Below are 20,804 nucleotides of genomic sequence, written 5' to 3'. Positions count from 1 at the left end.
CTCAGCAATTAAAACAACATGACACCAACACAGGAATAATCAAGTAGATCAATGAAATATAATGAGCATTCTAGAAACAAATGTATATGTCTAACAATGTAATATATGATTAAGTTGATATTTCAAATCAATGTGGAAAATAAGCCTTATTCAACAAATAAGGTGCATGGACCACTATTACTTTAAAAAATATATAGACCCCTATTTCACACATGATACAAGAAATATTGAGGTTCGTTAAAAATCATTATGTAGAATCTAAGGAGTTTTAGGAGAAAATACAAACTAACATTTTTCTTACCTGAAAGGAACATATTCAAACCCAGAAGCTATAAAGTAAAATGTTGACAATATGACTATATTAAGCATTTAAGACTGTAGAGTAATATACATATAAAAAAAGTTAAAGGACAAGTAATAGAGTGGGAAAGTATTTGCAACACATCTAAAAAAGGGTTGATAGGGGTTTTTAAAAAATTTTTTTAGGGAAAAAATTCTATAAACCTTTAATCAAAAAATCGATAAAGAATACCAAAAAGTCATTTAAAGCTTTTTAAAAATAATAGAAATATGAAAGAAATATACAAAAACAGGTTTAGTTTCAACAAATAGCAAAGGAACAATTAAAATAACACACCATTGTCACAATCAGATTAGTCAGTATTAAAAATTTTGGTAATATCAAGTATTGGAGACTGAAAGGAAGTGGGTATTCATACTCTTTTTCCTCACCTTAAAGCAGTCCCTTTAGTGTATCTTGCAGTGTTGGTTTGGTGGAAGTGTATTCTTTCAGTCTCCGTTAGTCAGGGAAACCTCCTATTTTACCTTCCTTTTAATTGAGAGCCTTGCTGGGTAGAGCAGTCTTGGTTGCAGGCCTTTGCTTTTCATGACTTGGAATATTTCTTGTCACTCCCTTCTGGCTTGTAGTGCTTCTGTTGAGAAGTCAGCTGCTAGCCGTATCCAGGCTCCCTTATATGTTACTACCTGTTTCTGCCTTGCTGCATTTAGGATTCTCTGTTTGTCTTTGATATTTGCCATTTTAATGATGATGTGTCTTGGAGTGGGCCTCATTGGGTTCCTCTTGAATGGGACCCTCTGTGCTTCCTGGACCTGCGTGACTTTTTCTCTCCTCCAATCAGGGAAGTTCTCCATCATTATTTTGTCAAACAGGTCCTGTATCCCTTGCTCCTCTTCTCTTTCTGGCATCCCTATTATACGGACATTATTACATTTCAGGTTTTCCTGCATTTCCCTCAATGCTTCTTCATTCTTTTGGAGTCTTTTTTCATTTTCTTGCTCTTTCTGGGGGCTTTTTTCTACCTTATCCTCTAGCTCACTGATTCACTCCTCTGCTTCATGTAGCCTGCGTTTGATTCCTTCTACTGTGTTCTTCAATTCAGAATTGTATTCTTAATTTCCTCTTGTCTCTTATTGATGGTTTCTATGTCTTTGTTCATGCTGATGTAGTTTGTAGTAAGTTCCTTGTAGTTTCCCTGTAGTTTTTTGTAATTCTCTCTGAGCTCACTGAGCTCATTGAGTTTCCTTAGAATCGTTGTTTGGAACTCAATATCTGATAGTTTACTTGCCTCTATGTCATTCAGTTCTCTTTCTGGGGATTCCTCCTTTCCCTTCAACTGAGAGGTGTTTCTTTGTCTTCCCATTATTTGTGAGACTCTTCTCTTTTGCTTCTACTTCTTAAATTGATCTCTCTTGATTTCCTGACTTTGTGGTGTGAACTTCTATGGTAGGAGACTGCTTCTTCTTCTTCTTTTCTTTCTGGATCTGCCTCTAATGATGTCAGATGTTGTCCCTGTCTGACCTTAGGAAGTCTGTTCAAGACTTTCAGGAATCTACTCTGTGGCTGTCTTCTTTGGCTGTTAATCTAGTCACTCTGCACTCAGCAGGCCAGCTTAGACACACCACAGGGCTGGGCAGAGTCCCTCCTGGGGGAGGGATATTGGGTCTTCTCACACTGCTGTCACTCAGGGGAGTAGTCTGCCTCAGCCAGATGGCCGCTGCTGCATGGGGGAGAGTCAGCACTGGGAACCCACCAGCTACTCTCTCCATTCTCTCCCCAAAGTCTCCCTCTTCAGTCTCTCCTCAGGTGTCTCTAGACTGCTCTGCACCCTCTTTAGCCAGGGATCTACTATCTGTGGCTGTCACTCTCTACTCAGCAGTCAGGCTTTAGCACCACTGGGCCGGGCAGAGCCCCTCCTGAGGGCAGGGGTATTGTGTCCTCTGACTCTGTTACTGCTCAGGGGAGTGGTCTGCCTGAGCAAGACAAAGCCCATATTATCTTAATAGCAAAACCTGATAAAGATATTACAGAAAAGAAACAAAAGGGGAAAAATCCACAGGCCCTAAAGGACACATATGTAAAAGTCTTCAGCATATTAAATCCAGCAATGTGTAAGAAGATAAGGAGTCATGATCAAGTGAAGTTAATCCCAAGACTATAAGGCTAGTTTAATATTAGAAATTAAAATGAGTGATGATTATTGTTCCTATGAATGTGAGCTACACAGTAATGCCATATATTCCTCTTACATATGTTATCTGATAAAGCTTTCTTTAAAAATATATGGCATATCTCTAAATAATGTATCATTGAGTAAGGATAGAGAAATGTCATTTGCTTATATATTAGAATCATACTTTTATAAAAACAAAGTTAGCCCAAGATTTCTTCTACTTAGGTGTGTGTAGATATACATGCATGTATGTGTCCACTGATGTGTTTGACTGCACTAACGTGAATAAAACTTTTTTTTTTAGGTTATTAGGTATTTTTAGGTTGTTAGAATCATAAGGAACTTATGTTTAAAAAATATAAAGAATACACAAAACCATTGGATCACTCTCCTAATAATAAAGACAACGTGTAACCACTAAAAGTTTACTTGAGAGTGTTTGATAAAAGCTATGATAATAACAAAGTCCCAAAACACACACATATTTATTAATTTATAGCACAACATATTAGACAGAAACATAATATGTAATTGACTGGCTTGGTCAGGAAATTGATTACATCAAGCAAATAAGTAAATATATTGAGACTACTCTCAGCCCAAATAAGGGCTTTGAGTCATAGTCTAAGTGTGATGAGAAGCTATAGGAGAGTTTATATGAATAAACAGATATTTCTACAAAAAACATTTTAAAAATCAAGCAATGTACTTCACCATATTTACAGACTGAAAAATAAAATCCATATTGGTCATTTAAATGGAAGTAGAATAGCACTGACAAAATTTGTCATCAATTCATGATATAAATTCTCAAGAAACTATGGACAGAAAAGAAATTCTTCAACCAAAGGATGATTATCTGCACAAACTCTAGAGCTAACATCATACTCAATTATGAATTATTTTCCCTTAAGATCAGGAATAAGACAAATATGTCCATTATTACCACTTTTATTCAGTATTGTAGTAAAGGTACAGGCCAGTAAAATGAAGCAAGAAAAAGAACTAAAGGCATACTGATTGGAATAAAAGAAGTAAACTATCTTTATTCATTTATAACATATAACTGTACATTTAGGAAATCCTAAGGAATGTACAAAGAAATTATTAGAACTAATAAGTAAATCTAGCAAGGCTTCAAGATTCAAGGTGATATCCAAAAAATCAATTATAAGTCTATATGCTAGCAAAAGACAATCAAAAGTAGAAATTAAAAACACATTTATAATAGCTTAAAACACAAAATAGGGACAAATTTAACAACAATATGTTCAAGACCTGTACAATGAAAACTATAGGGTACTGCTGAAAAAAAAATTTGAAAAGGTTCCAGTCAAGATGGCACAGTAGGTAAACACAGTACTTAAATCCTCCCACAAACAAGTCAGAGTTACAACTAAGCTGCAAAACAACTTTCTTTCACAACCTCCTGAAATCTAGCTGAACAAAAGTCTTACAACTAAGTATATAAACAAGCCACATCAAGTCTGGTAGGTGAAGTGAAAATGTAGAATGGGCTGGTCCCACATCAACATGTGGCAGATAAAAGTCAGGAGGGAGATCTGGGCTGTGGAGGTCCTCCCTGAAGAGCAAAGGATCCAAGCCCCACACCAGGCCTCCCAGCCTAGGGTTCCAGTGCCCAGAAGAGAAGTCCCCATAACTTCTGGCTGTAAAAACCAGCAAGGTTTGTGACTGAGTGAGAGGGAGGTGTCCAGAGATTCATATATCCCTCTTAAAAGACCCACACACAGACTTACTAATGCTCATTCATTCTGAGCTCCAGAGCTGGGGTGACAGCTAGGGGCCCACCAGAGACATGTGGGGAGGAACTGAGTTATCTGTCATCAGGGAGAGAGAGGGAGGGGAACTTTATCCTGGGCAGAGGTGCTGGCAGAGGCCATTATTCTTTTTCTGGGCCCTCCCAGGTCAAAGCCACTCTATACTTCACAAAGTATAGTTTACATATTTCTAGTACCCACCTGGCACCATATATAGTTATTACAATTTTTTTTAAAATTTATTTTAAAGATTATATTTATTTTCAGAGAGAGGGGAAGGGAGGGAGAAAGAGAGGGCGAGAAACATTGATGTGGGAGAGAAACAGCAGTTGGTTGTCTCTTGCATTCCCCCATCTGGGGACCTGGCCCACAACCCAGGTACCATACCCTGACTGGGAATTGAACCAGTGACCTTTTGGTTCACAGGCTGACACTCAATCCACTGAGCCACACCAGCCAGGGCTATTAGAATATTAATGACTATATTCCCTATGCTGTACTCTATATTCCTGTGACTATTTTGTAACTACCAATTTGTACTTAATCCTTTCACCTTTTTCACCCAGTCTCTCAACCCTTCTCCCCTCTGGCAACCATCAGTCTGTTCTCTGTATCTGTGAGTTTCCATCTGGCGTGCTAGTTTATTTCATTCTTTAGTTTCCACATATATGTGATATCATATTATATTTGTCTTTCTCTGACTGTCTTATTTCACTTAGCATAATACTTTCTAGGTCCATCCATAGTGTTGGAAATGGCAAAGTTTCATTCTTTTTTATGGCTGAGTAATATTCCATTGAATATATGTATAAGTGTGTGTACCACAGCTTTTTTTATCCACTGTCTATTTATGGAGTCTTGGGTTGCTTTCATATCTTGGGTACCATAAATAATGCTGCAATGAACATAGGGGTGCATAAATTATTTCAAATTAGTGTTTTGGGTTTCTTCAGATATATACCTAGCAGTGGAATCACTGGGTCATACAGCAGTTCCATTTTTAAATTTTTGAGGAACCTCCATACTGTTTTCCATGATGGTAGCACCAACCTGCATTCCCAAGAAGAGTGCACAAGGGTCCCCGTTTCTTTACATCCGTGCCAATACTTGCTGCTTGTTGATTTATTGATGATAGTTATACTGACAGGTGTGAATTTCTCACTATAGTATCTCACTGTGGTTTTAATTTGCATTTCTCTGATTATAAGTGATATTGAACCTCTTTTCATATGTCTATTGGCCATCTGTATGTCCTCTTGGGAAAAGTATCTCTTCAGGTCCTTTGCCCATTTTTCAATTGGATTGTTTGTTTTTTGGGTGTTGAGCTGAATGAGTTCTTTATAAATTATGGATATGAACCCCTTATTGGATTTCCATTGGCAAATATCTCCAATTCAGTAGATTGTCTTTTCATTTTTTTCTTAAAAACTTTTTCATTGTTGTTCAATTACAGTTGTTCCCATTTTTTCCATTACTCACCTCTCACCCCTACCCACCCTTCACCTCCCACATTCAATTCTCTCCCTCATTGTCGTTGTCCATGGGTCCTTTATACATGTTCCTTTTTCATTTTTTTGATGGTTTCTTTTGCTATGAAAAAAACTTTTTCATTTGATATAGTCCCATTTGTTTTTTTTTTTCTTTTGTTTCCCTTGCCCAACAGGATAGAACAGAAAAAATATTGCTACGAGAAATATCTGAGATTTTACTGCCTATGTTTTCTTCTAGGAGTTTTATGGTTTTGAGTCTTACATTTAAGTCTTTATCCATTTTTGACTTTATTTTTGTGTATGGTGTGAGAAGATGGTCTAGTTTCATTTTTTTGCATGGATCTGTCCAATTTTCCCAACACCATTTATTGAAAAGATTGTCATTACCCCATTGTATGTTCTTACCTCCTTTGTCAAATATTAATTGACCATAAAAATGTGGGTTTATTTCTGGTATCTCTATTCTTTTCCATTGGTCTATATGTCTTTTTATGACAGTACCTTGCTGTTTTGATTACTATGGCCTTGTAGTATAGTTTGATATCAGATAGCATGATTTCTCCAACTTTGTTCTTCTTTCTCAATATTGCTGTTGCTATTCCAGGACTTTTGTGGTTCCATATAAATTTTAGAAGTATTGGTTCTAGTTCTTTGAAATACACCATTGGTACCTTGATAGGAATTTTGTTGAATCTATACATTGCTTTGGGTAGCACTGACATTTTAATGATGTTAATTCTTCTTATCCATGAACACAGTATATGCTTCCACTTATTTGTATCTTCTTCAATTTTTTTCTTTAGTGTCCTAGAATTTTCCAAGTATAGATCTTTTACCTCCTTGGTTAAATTTATTCCTAGGTATTTTTTGAGACAATTGTAAATGGGATTTTTTTTTTGTTTCCCTTTCTGACAGTTCATTATTGGTATATGAAGATGCAAACAACTTCTGAATGTTTATTTCATATCCTGCTACTTTGCTGAATTATGTCTATCATTTTTAGTAGTTTTTTAGTGGAATCTTTAGGGTTCTCTATATACAGTACCATGTCATCTGCAAATAATGACAGTTTTACTTCTTCCTTTCCAATTTGGATGCCTTTTATTTCTTGTCCTTGTCTGATTGCCATGGCTAGGAATTCCAGTACTATATTGAATAAGAGTGGTGAAAATGAACATCCCTATCTTATACCTCATCTTAAGGGAAACACTTTTAGTTTTTCCCTGCTGAGTATGATGTTAGCTGTGGGCAACTGCTTATAAAATTAAACATGTAGTACTATATGACCTATGAATCACACTCTTGGGCATTTTATCCCAGAGAAATACAAACTTATGTTCATACCAAAATCCATACAAGGATGTTTAGAACAGCTTTATTTGTAATAGCCAAACATTAGAAACAACCTAAATGTCCTCCAGCAGGTAACTAGTTAAACAAACTCTAGTATATCTATACAATGGAATACTACTCAGCAATTTCTAAAAATAAAATATTGATACATGCAACAATTTGGATAGATTTTAAGGGCATGCTGCTTAATTGAAAAAAACCAATCTTGAAAGATATTAATGGATTACATAACATCCTCAAGTTGATAAAACTTTAGAGATGGAGATCAAATGTCAGAGGATAGGAAAGGGACAGGAGGAGTGGGTGCTACTATTAAAAAACGAGTATAAGGGATTTCTTCTGTGGTGATGGAACAGTTTTATATCATGATGATGGTGGCCCTTACATGAACCTATCAGTGGGCTGAAATTGCATAGACCTACTATACACACACACTCATTGGAGTATATGAAAAAATTGACTAAGGTCTGGCCCTGACTGGTGTGGCTCAGTTTGTTGGGCATCATCCCACAAAGCAAAAGGTCACCAGTTCAACTGCCTGTCAGGGCACATGCCTGGATTGCGAGTTCAGTCTCCAGTTGGGGTGACATACAAGAGGCAACTGATCAAAGTTTCTTTCACATCAATGTTTATCTCCTCTTTCTCTCTCTTTTCTCCTCTATCTATAAATAAATGAAGAAAATCTTTTTAAAAAACTGACTAAGGTCTGAAGTTTAATTAATAGTATTGTTGTACAAATGTTAATTTTATGAAATTCTGACAGTTATGTAAGATGCCAGTATTAGGAGAAATTGATAAAGCATTCAAGGGAGTCTATGGGCTTAATATATACTTATTTAAAAAAAATTTTTGACATATAATTCACATACTATACAATTCATCCACTTAAAGTATACAATTTAATGACTTTTAGTATATTCACAGTTTTACATCCATCACCATAATCAATTTTAGAATACTTCCATTAAGCAAAAGTAAACCCCAGGCTTTTGTGGGTTACTCAAAATTAGTTGTTACTCTCCAGGGTCCCCATCCCCTCCCCCACCTCTAGGTGACAACTAACTACTTCCTGTCTCTACAGATTTGCCTATTCTTGGTATTTCACATAAATGGAATCATAAAACATATGGCCTTTGTGCTTTGTGTCTAGCTTTTTTAACTTAACCTAATGTTTTCAAGAATTATCCACATTGTAGCATTTATCAGCACTTCATTTTTTTTTATTGCCAAATATTCTGTTGTATCTGTTGGCCAGTTGATGAACATTGCCATTTTCTATTATAAATAATGCTACTATGAACGTTCATGCACAAGGCTTTGGGTCAACATGTGCTTTCATGTCGCTTGCATATACACACAAGAGTGAAATTGCTGGGTGATACAATAACTCAAGGTTTGGTTTTCCGATGAACTGACACTTGTTTTCCAAAGTAGCTGTACCATTTTATATTCTCGTTGACAGTGTACGAAGGTTACAGTTTCTTTAAATGCTCTCCAACACTTGTCATTGTCCTTTTTTTATCCTCACCCAAGGATATGTTTATTGATTTGAGAGAGAGAGAGAGAGAGACATCGATGTGAGAGAGAAACATCAATTGGCTGCCTCCCGCATGTGCCCTAACCAGGAAATGAATCCACAATCTAAGCATGTGCTCTGATTGGGAATTGAACCCACAACCTTTTGGTGCATGGGATGACACTCCAACCCACATAGCCACCCGGCTAAGGCTGTCTCTTTCTTTTTTTTTTTTTAAGCCAGTGGGTGTGAAGTGATGTCTTGTGGTTTTAATCTGAATTTTCCTGATCATGTTGAATATCTATGTGTTTATTGGCCACTTATACATCTTATTTGTTCTATGTACAATTCATTCATCTTCCTGCAAATCTATAATAAATTCAAAATAAATTTTTAAAAAGTTATTAATGACAACTCTTCCTCCAAAAAGGCTGTATGCTCCAATACATTCAATAAAGACTTCTTCCAAATTTCAGATCATATAATAATCCACATATTATTCTCAATACAGAAAAAGGTGAATTATTATCTAACTTTCTTTACTAGATACCAATGAAACTAGGAAAACTCAAGACTTGCTTCTAATCTCACTGAATTAAGACTATGGTATACATCAGCTAAAATCTCCAGACCAGCCCTGGCAGGTGTGGCTCAGTGAGTTGAGCACTCGCCTGAGAACTGAAAGATCTCTGGTTCAGTTCTGGTCAGGGCACATGCCGGGGTTGTGGGCCAAGGCCCCAGTTAGGGGTGTGTGGGAGGCGACCGATTGATCAATGTTTCTCTTACACATCGATATTTCTCTCCATTTCTCCCTCCCTTCCCTGCTCTCTTAAAAAATAAATAAAAATTTTTAAATAAATAAATAAATAAATAAATAAAATTTCCAGACCAGATTTGAACTTGATAAACAGTAGGGCTAAGGCAAAGTTATCAAAAATAGAAAACCATTTTTAAAGGAGTAAGGGTTAGCTCAGGTTTAAAAACATTACACTTGTTAAAAAGCAAGCTCTGTAGACTCTGACTGTTGTGGCTCATTGGTTGGTTATCATCCTGCAAAGTGAAAGGTTGCTGGTTCAATTCCTGATCAGGGGACATGCCTGAGTTGCGTGTTCAGCCCCTAAATGGGTCCTGTGAGAAAGGTAACCAATCAATGTTTCTCTCTCACATTGATGTTTCTCTTCCTCTCTTTCTTTCTCCCTTCTCCTCTCTCTAAAAGTAAGTAAGTAAAATCTTTTTTTTTTTAAAGCAAGATCTGTGGGACTGAAGAGTGATTCCAGAATGGGATCAAACTACCAGAAATACCACAACAATGGATTTAAGAAATCATTGCAATACTGTTGGAAAAAAACGGAGATATTTTAATAATGAATGTAGATCCATACCTGACTATAACTAAACCAAACACCATTCATTCATTTAACAAATACTTATTTGTAAAAACTGTATGTCATCAATCACTTGTTGGATGCAAGGGCAACAGTTGTGAGCACACTGGGCATAATCATGGCCCTCAAAGTTTATAATCTTTTGAAATAAGCAAATAAAAACAATAAAGTATGATGACTATTGTGATCTCGGAAGTTCAGGGAGCTCTGAAAACATATTAAAGGGAAAAACATGCCCAAGGAACTGATGTTTAAGCTGGACTTGTACAATAAATAGGGAGAAAGTGTTGTGGACAAAAGGAACTATATTTGTTTATAAAAACAAAAATAAACTTAGAGGTAAAAAGGAACAAGACACTTCTAGAAACTGAAAGTTCAGTATGGCTGAAACATAAGAGAGGGAAGTGACAAGACCTGAAGCTGCAGAAGTTGTCAGGAGCCAATCATTTAGGTAGAGTCACAAACTCAAATGTGACTATAGGTACCAAGTAGATAACATAAACAGGTTTATTAAGCCAAATATAAAATAACAGGGACTGGCAGGAAGCATGGAAGCCTGAAAAGTGTAGTCTAAATGGTATGGCCACTATCTATTCCAGATCATCACTGTCAGATTTTCATATAATCTAGAGAATCAAAAATTTTGGGTTTTATTTGAAATTTCCCAATTAAAAAGAAGCTCACATGCCAAAAAACAAAACAAAACGAGACTGCAAACCAAGATAGTCTGCAGATCACCAGCCTGTGACCTCTGTCATAGAGTTCTATAAAACCATATTAAGAAGTTTAAAATTTACCTAAAATCAATGGGAAACCACCAAAGGAATTGAAACAGTAAATACATAATGACATTTTTTTTTAATTTTGGGAGTATCATTCTAGCAAGGGGCAAGATTGGACATAGAAATACCAGTTAAGAAGCTACTGTGAAAGACTAGGTAAAAGACTAGGTGAAAGTCCGCAGTGGGAAAAATTAAGAAATGTGCTTGAGAGACATTTAGAAGACATGGCATTCAATTATGTACTGAATGTAGAAGGTGAGGAAGAAGGCAGAGTCACAGGTGACTCTAAGGATTTTGTCTTAAACAACTGGGTGAAAGGATGACTGGAAAATAAGTAGGTTTGAAAGAAGGAAACAAATTTGACAGGCTTTTAAAAATCAGATACTTGGACATTTTAGAGGCATTAAAATGGATTCATTCCATATCTCTTTACCCAGCAATTTCATTTCTGGTATTATATATACCATATGAAAATTAACCAAAAGGAAAAAATTATACAAAAATACTGCTCTACCATTTACAATAGCAAAAAAACGGAAATAAAGGAAAGGTTCAATGTGGGAAGCATGGTTAATTAAATTGGCAGATTAGTCCTCTGGCTTTTTAGAATCGATAGTACTCTGTGTGGACTTGATGACACCTGTGCACATGAAATAATTATTTAAAGGAACCTCCTTTATAATAATTATAAATACACAGTGACCATAATTGCAGATATGTACAATCACAAAGATTATAACAGAAAACTTATAGAGGTATAAACTACTGAGTGTAGTGTTTATCAGTTTTTTATTTCTGTGAAAGATAAAGGTGGGATACGCCATATATCTGCTTGCAAATCAAGAATCAGAAAGCCTCGTCCACGCTAGTTTTTTATAGAAAAGAAGAAAAAGAAGAAGGAGGAGGAGGAAAAAGAGGAGGGGGGCCAGGGAGAGAAGAATCAGAAAGCCTCATCAGTGTTCTCAGAATTTAAAGACTGTTTAGCTCCTACCTGGTAAACGATGGAAGTCAGGGATGCATTTATCACCACGACACCGTCTCTCAGGGCTTTCACTATATGGTAAGATCCATTCACAGTGGTTAGCTGCTCTTCAAAGAACTCCCTTAGGAACTGGCACATAATCCTGATATTCTGAAAATCAGCCCAACAGCAACACAAACCTGAAGAAATGTTTTTCCCCTAAAGCCATCTTAATCCCAAAGCATTAAAGAAAAAAAAAAGTGTGGCTATGCATTCTGGGGATAAAAAAATAAATAAAAACAAAAATCTTTCTCTCATGAAAATTCTAAATTGGAAAGATGTAATTTTAAAGTGGTACTAGTTTTTGAATGACCTGTTAATGGCAAGTAATCAGAAATAGAAAGAGTCAAAGCTTAGGTAAATTTTAATAAGGTCTGTGCCATTCCATAATCTCATAGTTCTCAGGAAAGAGAAAAAAAAAAGGATGCTGGAGTGAGTAGAACACTTCACATCTGATGTTCACACTACTATTCTTATCACTACAAAACTGTAGTGACCATCTCTGAAGCGCAGCTGTAGAATGAGGAGCCCCTCCAAAGTGTTATCACTGGTGCTCTCTTCAGTTCTTTTCTATAGTTCTGACCAATCCTATTTTTCACTTCTGGCTAATATTCCTCAAGGACAGAACTATTTAATATAGTAATAATAATAATAATAGCAATAATAATGTAGTAACTTGCACTTCCAAAGGTAAAATCTGGGAGGAAAAGAAAAAAATGGCTTCCTAGCCATGCACATGTATGTGCACGTGCGCACGCGCACACACACACACACACACACACACACACACACAAAGGCTCACTCAAAGACTTATCCATACGAGGGCCTAGGAAAAAAACACAGAAGGACTCACATCTGAAATATAGACCTTTGTGCTGCTTTTATCAAACACTTCTACTGTAATGACATACACCTGTCCCACCTCTAGACTCCATCGGTCTCCAGGTTGGACTGTGAAACCTATACACAGATCAAGAAACAAAATTATTAGGGGAGTTTCCCAAGTAGACCCTGTACATCATTCTATCAAATTGTATGATAATTTGGGGTTCCAAGATCCTGGCTTAACTGAGCTCAGGTATAAAGAAATACTCTGTTATATGTGTACATAACAACAAACCACAATTGTGTTCATGCATAATGTGTCAGGCAAGATTTTAGCTATTTGCCCTGGCTGGTGTGGCTAAATGGATTGAGCACCAGCCTGTGAACCAAAGGGTCGCTGCTTTAATTTCCAGTCAGGGCACATGCCTGGGTTGCGGGCCTGGTCTCCATTTGGGGGCACACGAGAGGCAACCACACATTGATGTTTCTTTCCCTCTTCCTGCCTCCCTTCCCCTCTCTCTCTAAAAATAAATAGAATTTTTTAAAAAAGATTTTAGCTATTTTTAGTCAGATGCATTGTTTCAAATGGTCTAAAGATATTCAGATTCTTTTTTTCTTGTATAAAGTCTCCTTTCTTAACCCAACATTGTATTACATGGATCTTTATATTTTTCCACAATCTGTTTCAAGATGCTTCACTCTTGAAGACAGCATATAACCAGAACAATGTGTGAAAACATGTCAAAGTAAAGTCGAAGTTGAAGCTAATTAGGTCTCAAAATGAAGGTTAAAGAAACATTGTAGTTTTTAATGCACTCATTTTAGCTATTCAGCTTTCAGAAAAATTATTATCTAAAAATACCTAAAAATCCAGGCTCTACAACATATATGGTGCAATTTGGAAGTCCAGACACAAATTGCATATGGACATCTTAATTTTTGCTTAAGGAAATCATATGAACCAGAGTTGGGTGAAAAGAAAATGAGAAACCAAAGGAAAAAAAAATAAATCCACAAACAAAATTCTATCTTTTACTAGTCTTTGAAAAGCAAAAACTTAAATGTGTACATTCTGAGAAAAATCTGAGGGATTTAGTAATCACAGGAATCAGGTATTCTTGAATTTCAAATTTGAGGAAGATGGAATGAGAGAAAAAAGGTCATTCTCTGTGCTTTTAGTATTCATTTAACTGCAGAACCCTTTTTCCAAATAAATTCTTACACAGGAGCCCATTATGGAAAGCAGGACAAAGTGGCATGGCTCTGGCTGAAGGAATGAACAGTGGAGATGGAGGAATAAGGTGAGGCATGACTTGCCATCTAGCCTTGTGCTCTGCAGACTGTTTTTAAAATCACTATTTGATTTTCTGTTGTCTGCAGCAAATCTTTAACACCAAAATGTTTTCTCTTTCGTACAAAAGTTACTACTAGGTCACTTATACATCATACTACCCGTTATTCCCTTCAGTTAAATTCTAGAAGAAATACAAATTTATTCTGCTATCCATATTCAGATCTAATTAGGAACATTCTTCCCTCTCAAAAAATACTGCATGCAAAAGCTAAGAAGACAGCTGTAATAGCATAAACAATATAATATTTTAAAAAAATTTTAAATAAATGAGATCTTCTCAAAAAAAAAAAAAGAGCTAAGAAGAAATTATTTCTGCTCTGAAAAATATATGCCTGAGATGAATGAACAGAAAACTCTCATTTACTCAAAGTACGCTAATTTATAAGTTGTATTAATTCAGTCATGCACTAGCTACAATTTAGCACTATATTACCTACAGTGATAACAGAAATAAAATAATATTTAATCTACTTGAAGGATCAGACTTTTAAAGCTGCCTCATCTCTGCAGATGACCTGCAAATATACATACAATTGATATGTTTTATCTATTTATTAAAGCAAGTCTTTTAAAGACTGTATAAGTAATTCTGTACCAATCTAGGTTTGATTCTGATTAGATACTCTAATATAATATTCATAAAATATAAGAATAGAAGAAATCCAGAAATACAACAGTCTTTTCATTTTACAGAATGAGGAAACGGGTCTTAATAGGTCTCTAAGCCAATTCTTTTCTATATTATCAAGATAAAACAACTTCCTTCCATCTAATCCACCTTCTCTGAATTTTATTCTCTTACCCTTCAGAAACCTTCCTCTTTTCTTCCATACCTCTGCTGTCTCTCTCCCTGTTTAACTTATAAACATGTTCACGTTTCCCTTACCTTAAAGTTCTCATGTCTTGTTCAAACTTCGACCTTGTTTTTCTCCTCCTTTTCAAAGCCAAGCTGTTTTTCACTGACAAAGTAAGCCGAGATTTCCCAGTACTACAGTCTCTATCTTTACCTCAGTCTTTATTTCTATCTATTTCACTCAAGGGACATTCTCTGTAAATTCTTCACTTGGTTACCACGGAGCTTCTCTTTTCTGGTTCTTTTACTTTTTAAGCATTCTTTCTGGGCCTCCTTTAGAGTTTCTCTTATTCCATGTGAACCTTAAAAGCTGGTATTAAACAGTTTTGTCTTTGGCCTTCTTCCCTTCTCACTCTATGTCCCCTCACTAGATGACTGTCTACAACAACAGCTTCACCTATCACCTATCTATAAACTAATAACTTTCAAATATCTATCTTCATCCTGAATTTTCCTCCTCCAGATCTAGTAAAAATTTCTACTTGAATGTCACAAAGATAATTCAAGTTAACATGTAAAAACTGAACTGGTTTTCTTTTTCCTTAAACTTGTTCCATCTCTTATATTACCCATCTTTATGAATAGTACCACCAACCACCCTAAGCCAGATGCTGGAACAAATTATAGTCACCATCCATGTCTTCAAGAAAGATATACATAGATAAATATCATGTATTTGAATATTTACTACTTTGGAATAAATAAATATGAACTGAGAATTAAAAAAAAAAAAGATTTTGTAAGTCTGTCTGGGGAATTCAGAGAAGTGCCTGACATACCGTTGGGGCTCAGTAACTATTAGTGACTTAGTTTGTTTTGTAGATCCTATTGTATTTATTGACAAATATCCTAGGCATCTTAGAATGACTAGAGAACAAACCACTTTGGCTCAAACACCTTCCTTAATATTTTTTAGACAAATAATATAAACATCTAATTAACACTATTCTAGAAGAAATACTGTATCTTTCAAGTCTGATGGGTTCTAACTTTGAGTAAGCCTATTAGATCCTACATAATTTACTCCTTCCCCTCCTCTAGTTTATCTGCTACTACTTTCCACAGGCACTCTGCTCTTCAGGCTCAGTGTCTTCCTTGCTCTTCTTTGAACATGCCAAACATGCCCCTGCTTCACAACCTTTGCAATTTCTACTTCCCCTTCCTAAGGCTCTTTCATCCAGGTATCTGAATGGCTCATTGCTACAATGTCACCTTATCAAAGAGGACTTCCCTAACTACCCTGAGTAAAACAGTAGTCTGTATTCCCAGAGTTTATAACAATGTTTTTCATATAGTAGGAATATAATATTTGCTAAATAAACTAACTTCTTTCAGATACAAATATTAAAAAATAGGAAATATTTCAAAATCAAACACTGAGATATGGAAACCAAATGCTTCAGTTTTCTGAGAATTTAAACATTCATTCTGTTTTGTTTCCATCAACTATAATAGAGCTCTATGAATCTCTCTTTGTTATATACCCTTACAGAGCAGGTTTAGTAAATTTTTAAAAATTATTCTCAATTCAACTGATACAAGTACTAACCATTTTTCTCAATTATTCATGTGAAAATAATAAAGAACAAATTAATAAAATTCACACAAGTTTCTCCAAACTCTGTTTTCCCCAGTCTCATAATTTGATGAAGGTTGCAAATAAGCACTAAAGTCAACATATCCTAAGTTCCAGCTACTTTTTTCTCTATCTACACTTCATTAGAAATTATGACAATAATCATTTATAGGTCTTTGTTAAAAATAAAATCTATAGAAAATAAGTGTAGTAGTAGTATAATCAACAAATTATTTTACCAAGGAACATGACTAGCATGATCAGGAAAAGGTAAATTGGCAGCTAAAATTTAAATAAAAGGATACTTTTATGGACAAAAATAAGATTAGTTTGGCCCAGTTGGACAGCAGTAACCACAACTGTTTTCTCATTTAGTAAAGCCACTTTTCCAGAACGAGACTCATTATATGCAACTTTATGGTCTTGCAATTCCATTGTATAATGTTCCAGGGGAAATTCCATCTCTGTAAGACATGAAAGAAACAGAAATACGAGAGCAGTCATTCCAACATACAATAGCATATTGTTGGATTGTAATAGGAAAATCAGGAAGCAAGCCTAGATAAGAGTATGATCTGCTTCCAATATTCTTCCCACTATGATGAATTTCTACATGTCCATTGGAGAAGGGATTACTATATGAGTTTATTGTTGATATTGCTTGTATTCTTACAAACCAGTGAACCGAGAGTAGCAGAAGGTATCCCCACTAGGCAAGTTAGGAAAAGTCTAATGTTAATGGAGTCAATGCACGCCTTATAAACTCAATAGGACTTTTAGGGTTAATAAAGTATTACATTTTTAGTTAATAAACTGAGTTTCTCAGGAAACAACTTTTGCAAAGATCATTCAAGTCCCTCGGGTAAAGTTTCTTCAGTTGCATTACAGAAGCAAGTAAGTTTTTGGTTATTGTGTTAATACAGAATTCAATGCTTATTGTTACTGAAGCTATGGAGACTATCTCGGTCCAGTATTAGCTCCAGTATAGGATTCAGGGAATACTTTATCACAAAATCTAAAGCATTTTGCGTACATAATATGGAGTTGCTTCTCTTGTTGTCAGCAGAAAGGATTTGGGAAATGATAGTCTTAGGAAAAGATAAATCACCTTACCTGTCACTCTTCCCTGAACCATTTTTGCAACTCGGTATTTAATATATGCTCCTACTAAGAGATAAATATCATGGGATGGTACAAGAAATATATTCTCCAAAACAAGCAGACGTATCAATGCTGCAGCCACTTTCTTCTAAAAGAGGAAAGAAAAAAAAACAACCAAAGTTTCCAAACTTGAGGCAAAATCTTTAAAGCCACCTTCCTTGCCAAAAGTTTCCTTCTTGTAAATTTCTTTAAAAATAGGAGAATCAAGATGGCAGAGGAGTGAGTGGAAGGCACACTGACCTCCTCCGAGGACCAACCTGGAATTACAACTAAATTGTGGAGAAATCACCTGGAACAAACAACTGAACAATAGTGAGAGAGGAGCCTTATAACCTCGGAGACAGAAGAATCAGCTTTAGCACAACCTAACTGGTAAGGAGTGCAGTAGAGACCCAAGAAGGCAGGTGGGGTGCCCATGGGCAGCAGCACCAGCAGGATGTTGAAATGGCCAGTTGGATCCCCCTGAGAAGAGTGGAGTCTAAACCAAAAGCAGGGATCTCCAGCCTACAGCACCAGAGCTCAAAAAGTACACAGAAAACAGCCAGCTGCAAAAAGTGGCAGAGTTGCTCTCTGTCAGAGGCAGGCAGCCGGAGATGCAAAGAACCATTTAAAGGGCCAACGCATAAATTTTGACTTGCAGCCACTTACCCTGGTCTCTGGCAAACTCGGGGGCAGAGTGGGCTAGAAAAGCCTGAGGAGAGACTGGGGAAGGAGGCTTTGGGGAGAGAATGGAGAGAATAGCCAGCGGGATCTTGGTGCTGACTCATCCCCCATGTGGCAGTGGCCATCTTGCTCTGGCAGAGATCACTCCCCTGAGCGGCAGTACTGTGAGAGGACCCAATAGCCCTCCCCCAGGAGGGACTCTGCCCAGCCCTGTGGTGTGTCTAAGCTGGCCTGCTGAGTGCAGAGTGACTAGATTAACAGCCAAAGAAGACAGCCACAGAGTAGATTCCTGAAAGTCTTGAACAGACTTCCTAAGGTCAGACAGGGACAACATCTGACATCATTAGAGGCAGATCCAGAAAGAAAAGAAGAAGAAGAAGCAGTCTCCTACCATAGAAGTTCACACCACAAAGTCAGGAAATCAAGAGAGATCAATTTAAGAAGTAGAAGCAAAAGAGAAGAGTCTCACAAATAATGGGAAGACAAAGAAACACCTCTCAGTTGAAGGGAAAGGAGGAATCCCCAGAAAGAGAACTGAATGACATAGAGGCAAGTAAACTATCAGATATTGAGTTCCAAACAACGATTCTAAGGAAACTCAATGAGCTCAGTGAGCTCAGAGAGAATTACAAAAAACTACAGGGAAACTACAAGGAACTTACTACAAACTACATCAGCATGAACAAAGACATAGAAACCATCAATAAGAGACAAGAGGAAATTAAGAATACAATTCTGAATTGAAGAACACAGTAGAAGGAATCAAACGCAGGCTACATGAAGCAGAGGAGTGAATCAGTGAGCTAGAGGATAAGGTAGAAAAAAGCCCCCAGAAAGAGCAAGAAAATGAAAAAAGACTCCAAAAGAATGAAGAAGCATTGAGGGAAATGCAGGAAAACCTGAAATGTAATAATGTCCGTATAATAGGGATGCCAGAAAGAGAAGAGGAGCAAGGGATACAGGACCTGTTTGACAAAATAATGATGGAGAACTTCCCTGATTGGAGGAGAGAAAAAGTCACGCAGGTCCAGGAAGCACAGAGGGTCCCATTCAAGAGGAACCCAATGAGGCCCACTCCAAGACACATCATCATTAAAATGGCAAATATCAAAGACAAACAGAGAATCCTAAATGCAGCAAGGCAGAAACAGGTAGTAACATATAAGGGAGCCTGGATACGGCTAGCAGCTGACTTCTCAACAGAAGCACTACAAGCCAGAAGGGAGTGACAAGAAATATTCCAAGTCATGAAAAGCAAAGGCCTGCAACCAAGACTGCTCTACCCAGCAAGGCTCTCAATTAAAAGGAAAGTAAAATAAGAGGTTTCCCTGACTAACGGAGACTGAAAGAATACACTTCCACCAAACCAACACTGCAAGATACACTAAAGGGACTGCTTTAAGGTGAGGAAAAAGAGTATGAATACCCACTTCCTTTCAGTCTCCAATACTTGATATTACCAAAATTTTTAATACTGACTAATCTGATTGTGACAATGGTGTGTTATTTTAATTGTTCCTTTGCTATTTGTTGAAACTAAACCTGTTTTTGTATATTTCTTTCATATTTCTATTATTTTTAAAAAGCTTTAAATGACTTTTTGGTATTCTTTATCGATTTTTTGATTAAAGGTTTATAGAATTTTTTCCCTAAAAAAAATTTTTTAAAAACCCCTATCAACCCTTTTTTTAGATGTGTTGCAAATACTTTCCCACTCTATTACTTGTCCTTTAACTTTTTTTATATGTATATTACTCTACAGTCTTAAATGCTTAATATAGTCATATTGTCAACATTTTACTTTATAGCTTCTGGGTTTGAATATGTTCCTTTCAGGTAAGAAAAATGTTAGTTTGTATTTTCTCCTAAAACTCCTTAGATTCTACATAATGATTTTTAACGAACCTCAATATTTCTTGTATCATGTGTGAAATAGGGGTCTATATTTTTTTAAAGTAATAGTGGTCCATGCACCTTATTTGTTGAATAAGGCTTATTTTCCACATTGATTTGAAATATCAACTTAATCATATATTACATTGTTAGACATATACATTTGTTTCTAGAATGCTCATTATATTTCATTGATCTACTTGATTATTCCTGTGTTGGTGTCATGTTGTTTTAATTGCTGAGATTTTATAATGGATTTAAATTTTATAATATTTTATAATTGACTTTGACCTTTAAAAGTAAATAAATATATAAATTTTTAAAATCTGTATTTATAAAAGAAAGAAAGAAAGCCTGCTCTCTAGGATGTCCACACACTTGTGTTCTGCCATTTTCATTAAATGCTGCCCAAAGACATTTGTTTTTTCCCAAATCAATTTATGCCAGATGCACTTTTAATTATAATTACATATAAAAAACCATAAATGCAATAATAGAGCAGTTGTTTCTACAAAAAATTTAAAGGTTTTGAAAAGTTAAAAGTGGACTTCCAGCCAAGATGGAGGCATAGGTAGATATACTTTGCCTCCTCGCACAACCAAAAGATGGACAACAAAAAATTTAAAAACAAAAAATAACCAGAACTACCAGAAAATCAAACTGTATGGAAGTCTGACAACCAA

General features: G+C 36.0%; 1 protein-coding gene across 1 annotated transcript in view; it reads right to left on the bottom strand.

Annotated features, from left to right (window-relative positions):
- NUP210L (nucleoporin 210 like) overlaps positions 1-20,804 on the bottom strand; it is a 90,775-nt gene that overhangs the window by 54,582 nt on the left and 15,389 nt on the right. The window contains exons 6-10 of the mRNA XM_054562867.1: positions 17,518-17,650; positions 16,710-16,868; positions 13,484-13,552; positions 12,650-12,756; positions 11,767-11,907 (exon numbers count right to left, since the gene is read on the bottom strand). Coding sequence (XP_054418842.1) covers positions 11,767-11,907; positions 12,650-12,756; positions 13,484-13,552; positions 16,710-16,868; positions 17,518-17,650 — 609 coding nt within the window. The remainder of the gene's footprint in view (positions 1-11,766; positions 11,908-12,649; positions 12,757-13,483; positions 13,553-16,709; positions 16,869-17,517; positions 17,651-20,804) is intronic.

This window comes from Pteronotus mesoamericanus, unplaced genomic scaffold (genome assembly GCF_021234165.1).
Source record: "Pteronotus mesoamericanus isolate MK-2021 breed Mesoamerican mustached bat unplaced genomic scaffold, CSHL_Meso_final scaffold_705, whole genome shotgun sequence".
NCBI lineage: Eukaryota > Metazoa > Chordata > Mammalia > Chiroptera > Mormoopidae > Pteronotus > Pteronotus mesoamericanus.
This window is presented reverse-complemented; position numbering and strand designations above follow the sequence as displayed.